Source organism: Austrofundulus limnaeus, unplaced genomic scaffold (genome assembly GCF_001266775.1).
Source record: "Austrofundulus limnaeus strain Quisiro unplaced genomic scaffold, Austrofundulus_limnaeus-1.0 Scaffold647, whole genome shotgun sequence".
NCBI lineage: Eukaryota > Metazoa > Chordata > Actinopteri > Cyprinodontiformes > Rivulidae > Austrofundulus > Austrofundulus limnaeus.
Window position 1 is genome coordinate 87,925 of NW_013953049.1, and position 3,152 is coordinate 91,076.

At 39.5% G+C, this 3,152-nt stretch overlaps 1 protein-coding gene across 1 annotated transcript in view; it reads left to right on the forward strand.

Moving 5' to 3' along the window:
* Nucleotides 1-3,152, forward strand: part of LOC106531532 (protein jagged-2) — a gene marked incomplete at its 3' end in the record, with an annotated part of 66,051 nt that overhangs the window by 35,768 nt on the left and 27,131 nt on the right. Inside the window, 5 exon segments of the mRNA XM_014027418.1 lie at nucleotides 384-560; nucleotides 637-787; nucleotides 905-1,069; nucleotides 1,660-1,773; nucleotides 2,814-2,927. Coding sequence (XP_013882872.1) covers nucleotides 384-560; nucleotides 637-787; nucleotides 905-1,069; nucleotides 1,660-1,773; nucleotides 2,814-2,927 — 721 coding nt within the window.

Here is a 3,152-nt window from a genome sequence, read left to right on the forward strand (position 1 = left end):
TATTTATATAGAACATCAGTTTATTTATATAGAACATCAGTTTATTTATATAGAACATCTGTTTATTTATGTAGAACATCTGTTTATTTATATAGAACATCAGTTTATTTATGTAGAACATCAGTTTATTTATGTAGAACATCTGTTTATTTATGTAGAACATCTGTTTATTTATGTAGAACATCAGTTTATTTATGTAGAACATCAGTTTATTTATGTAGAACATCAGTTTATTTATGTAGAACATCAGTTTTTTTATGTAGAACTATTGTCCAGGAACATTTTATTTGATCCATGTATCTTTTCTATGAGAAGAAAGACCAAATAATTATAAACACAAAGCTGAAAGGTAAAGCAGTCCACCTGACTTCTTGTCTTTGCAGCAGAAGACACCTGGAGGCTACCAGTGTGTTTGCCAGCCTGGGTATGCGGGTCGTCATTGTGAAGTCCAGAGGAACCGCTGCTGGAGCGGCCTGTGTAAGAAYGGGGGCCACTGCCAAGTCCTGCTGGATGGCTTCATGTGTGAATGTCCTCAAGGCTTCAGTGGGACAATGTGTGAGGTGAAAACTACGTTCAGCAGTGTGAAACAACACATACCAGGTGTGTATTGTTGATGTTTGGTATTTCTCTGTGAAGGTGCAGGATGATCCTTGTAGCCCAAACCCCTGTCAGAACCAGGCTCAATGCCAAAGCTTGATGGCAGACTTCTACTGCAGCTGCCCAAACAACTACGAGGGTCAAACTTGTTCTGAGCTCAAGGACCACTGCAAGACCAACAAATGCCAAAGTGAGAAAGCACCTGAAGATCCCCTCACATCCATCATATCAGCATAATTATAGAAAAGGTTTAAGCTCAAAGACACTCTACTGAAATTATTTTCCTTTTCTTACCCATAATCCTCAGTGATTGACAGCTGCACTGTTGCTGTTGCAACCAATGACACAGCACAGCAGGTGTGGCACATCTCATCTAACGTGTGTGGACCACATGGTCACTGCATCAGCAGGCCTGCTGGGAACTTCAGCTGCTCATGTGATGCAGGATTCACTGGCACCTACTGCCATGAGAGTGAGCCATTATTACCCTGAGACACGCACACACAAGTACACACAAGTACACACAAGTACACACAAGTGCACACAAGTGCACACACGGTCTACTACAGCTGTCTTTATGGAGACATTGCATTGATTTATATACCCTAACCCTGACCGCTTACCCCAACCTCACAGGTACACACCTGACCCTAACCTCACAGGTACACACCTGACTCTAACCTCACAGGTACACACCTGACTCTAACCTCACAGGTACACACCTGACTCTAACCTCACAGGTACACACCTGACCCCTTAGTTTGGTTTAAAACAGAAAGAAAAAAACCATGAGATAGAAAACATGAACACTAACTAATACTAATACTAGTACTAATACTAATATTAATACTAAAAAATTGTACTAATGCTAATATAATACCACAAACTAATGTTAACACTAATGCTGAAAGCTTAAAGAGTCAAACATGTAGCCTCAAAGTTAGTACTTTGAGTTGATTTGTTTCTGTAACAGGACACAGAGAACTAAAAATGGATAAAAGCTTTTTTCTTTCGACACGTTTCTATAATTTTCTGTTGAAAATGTTTCCTCTGTGCCGACAGACGTCAATGACTGTCAATCATCCCCCTGTAAGAATGGAGGCACCTGCATCGATGGCATCAACTCATTCAAGTGTGTCTGCCCTGATGGTTGGGAGGGGATGCTGTGTGATGTTGGTGAGTGTGTGTTTGTAYCTGGTTTTAAGTACCTTCTGAGGACTTTTCTGGTATAAGCACCTACCTTGAGGACCAGAACCCAGTCCTAATACGGTGGAACAGCACTGGGTCTTAGGTTTAGGACTAAGATATGAAATGAGTTCAGGTTTGGGTTAGATCTAGGGGGTGGGGTTGTGAGGCAGTGTTGTAAAGTAACAAAGATTTTAGGATAAGTGGTCAGGGCTAGGCTACAAAATTTCCAAAAAATGAATGGAAGTCARTGGAAAGTCCCCACAAGGATAGACATGGGGGGATGCTCTGTGATGTTGCACAAAAACAGCTATAACTCAGTCCATTTTACAGATATGAAGCTGATCTATGGTGTGGTCGTAGTTGAGTGATCACCAACAYRCACTCTGAGCACTAACGGACAAATATTTATAATAAAGCTAACATTTCTTAATGGAATGCATATCATGTCCAACCTTGCAAACCAGAGTTTTAATCAAAGGTCTGATGTGATTTATTAGGTCTAACCTAACATAAGAAGTTAGTAAACAATAAGCAAATATTTTATCGCCCCACCAATTGTGCAAAAAAAAAAGTTGGGACACTGTGTTAATTGTAACAATAAAGACAAATGTGATGATTTGCTAATTTTATAAATTCGTATAGTGTTTACAAGCTTCTGAACTGTAGAACATGTAGAACCCTCCATCAGACCAGTGGAAACATTACTCCCAAACTGGTCTCTTTAAGTCCAGAGTGTTACAGACCTTATTAAGTTAAGCTGTTCAGTTTCTTACTTTCAACATTTGATCTGTTTGCTGTTTCATTGTGGATAAATTATGGTTTTATGAGATTTGAAAATCATTGCAGTTTGTACTTGTTTTGTATGTTTTACAACATCTCAACTTTTTYCTACTTGTAAATAAAAGCAGTATTTTTGACAGCAGATGAAACAAGCACAGAATGAGAAGACATGATGAAAGTGGACGTGAGGTTAGTTGGTAGTTTTCATGTTTGGTGCTTCTGAACCTTTGTGTTGTTGTTTGTTCCAGATGTGAATGAGTGCAGTGGAAACCCATGTCAGAATGACGGGCTGTGTGTGGATCTGCTCAATGACTTCTTCTGCAGCTGTGTGGACAGCTGGAAGGGAAAAACCTGCCACCTACGTGAGTTCAGAGCTGGGAGAACTGGACTCATGGATGCATTTAGTGAAGAGGAATTTCTGAAATCCTCTTTCTAATGAATCTCAGTCAACAAAGAGAAAACTGCTGCAGCTGCAGCATCCTCTTCCACTCTACTCTTTCTTTCTTTCTTTCTTTCTTTCTTTCTTTCTTTCTTTCTTTCTTTCTTTCTTTCTTTCTTTCTTTCTTTCTTTCTTTCTTTCTTTCTTT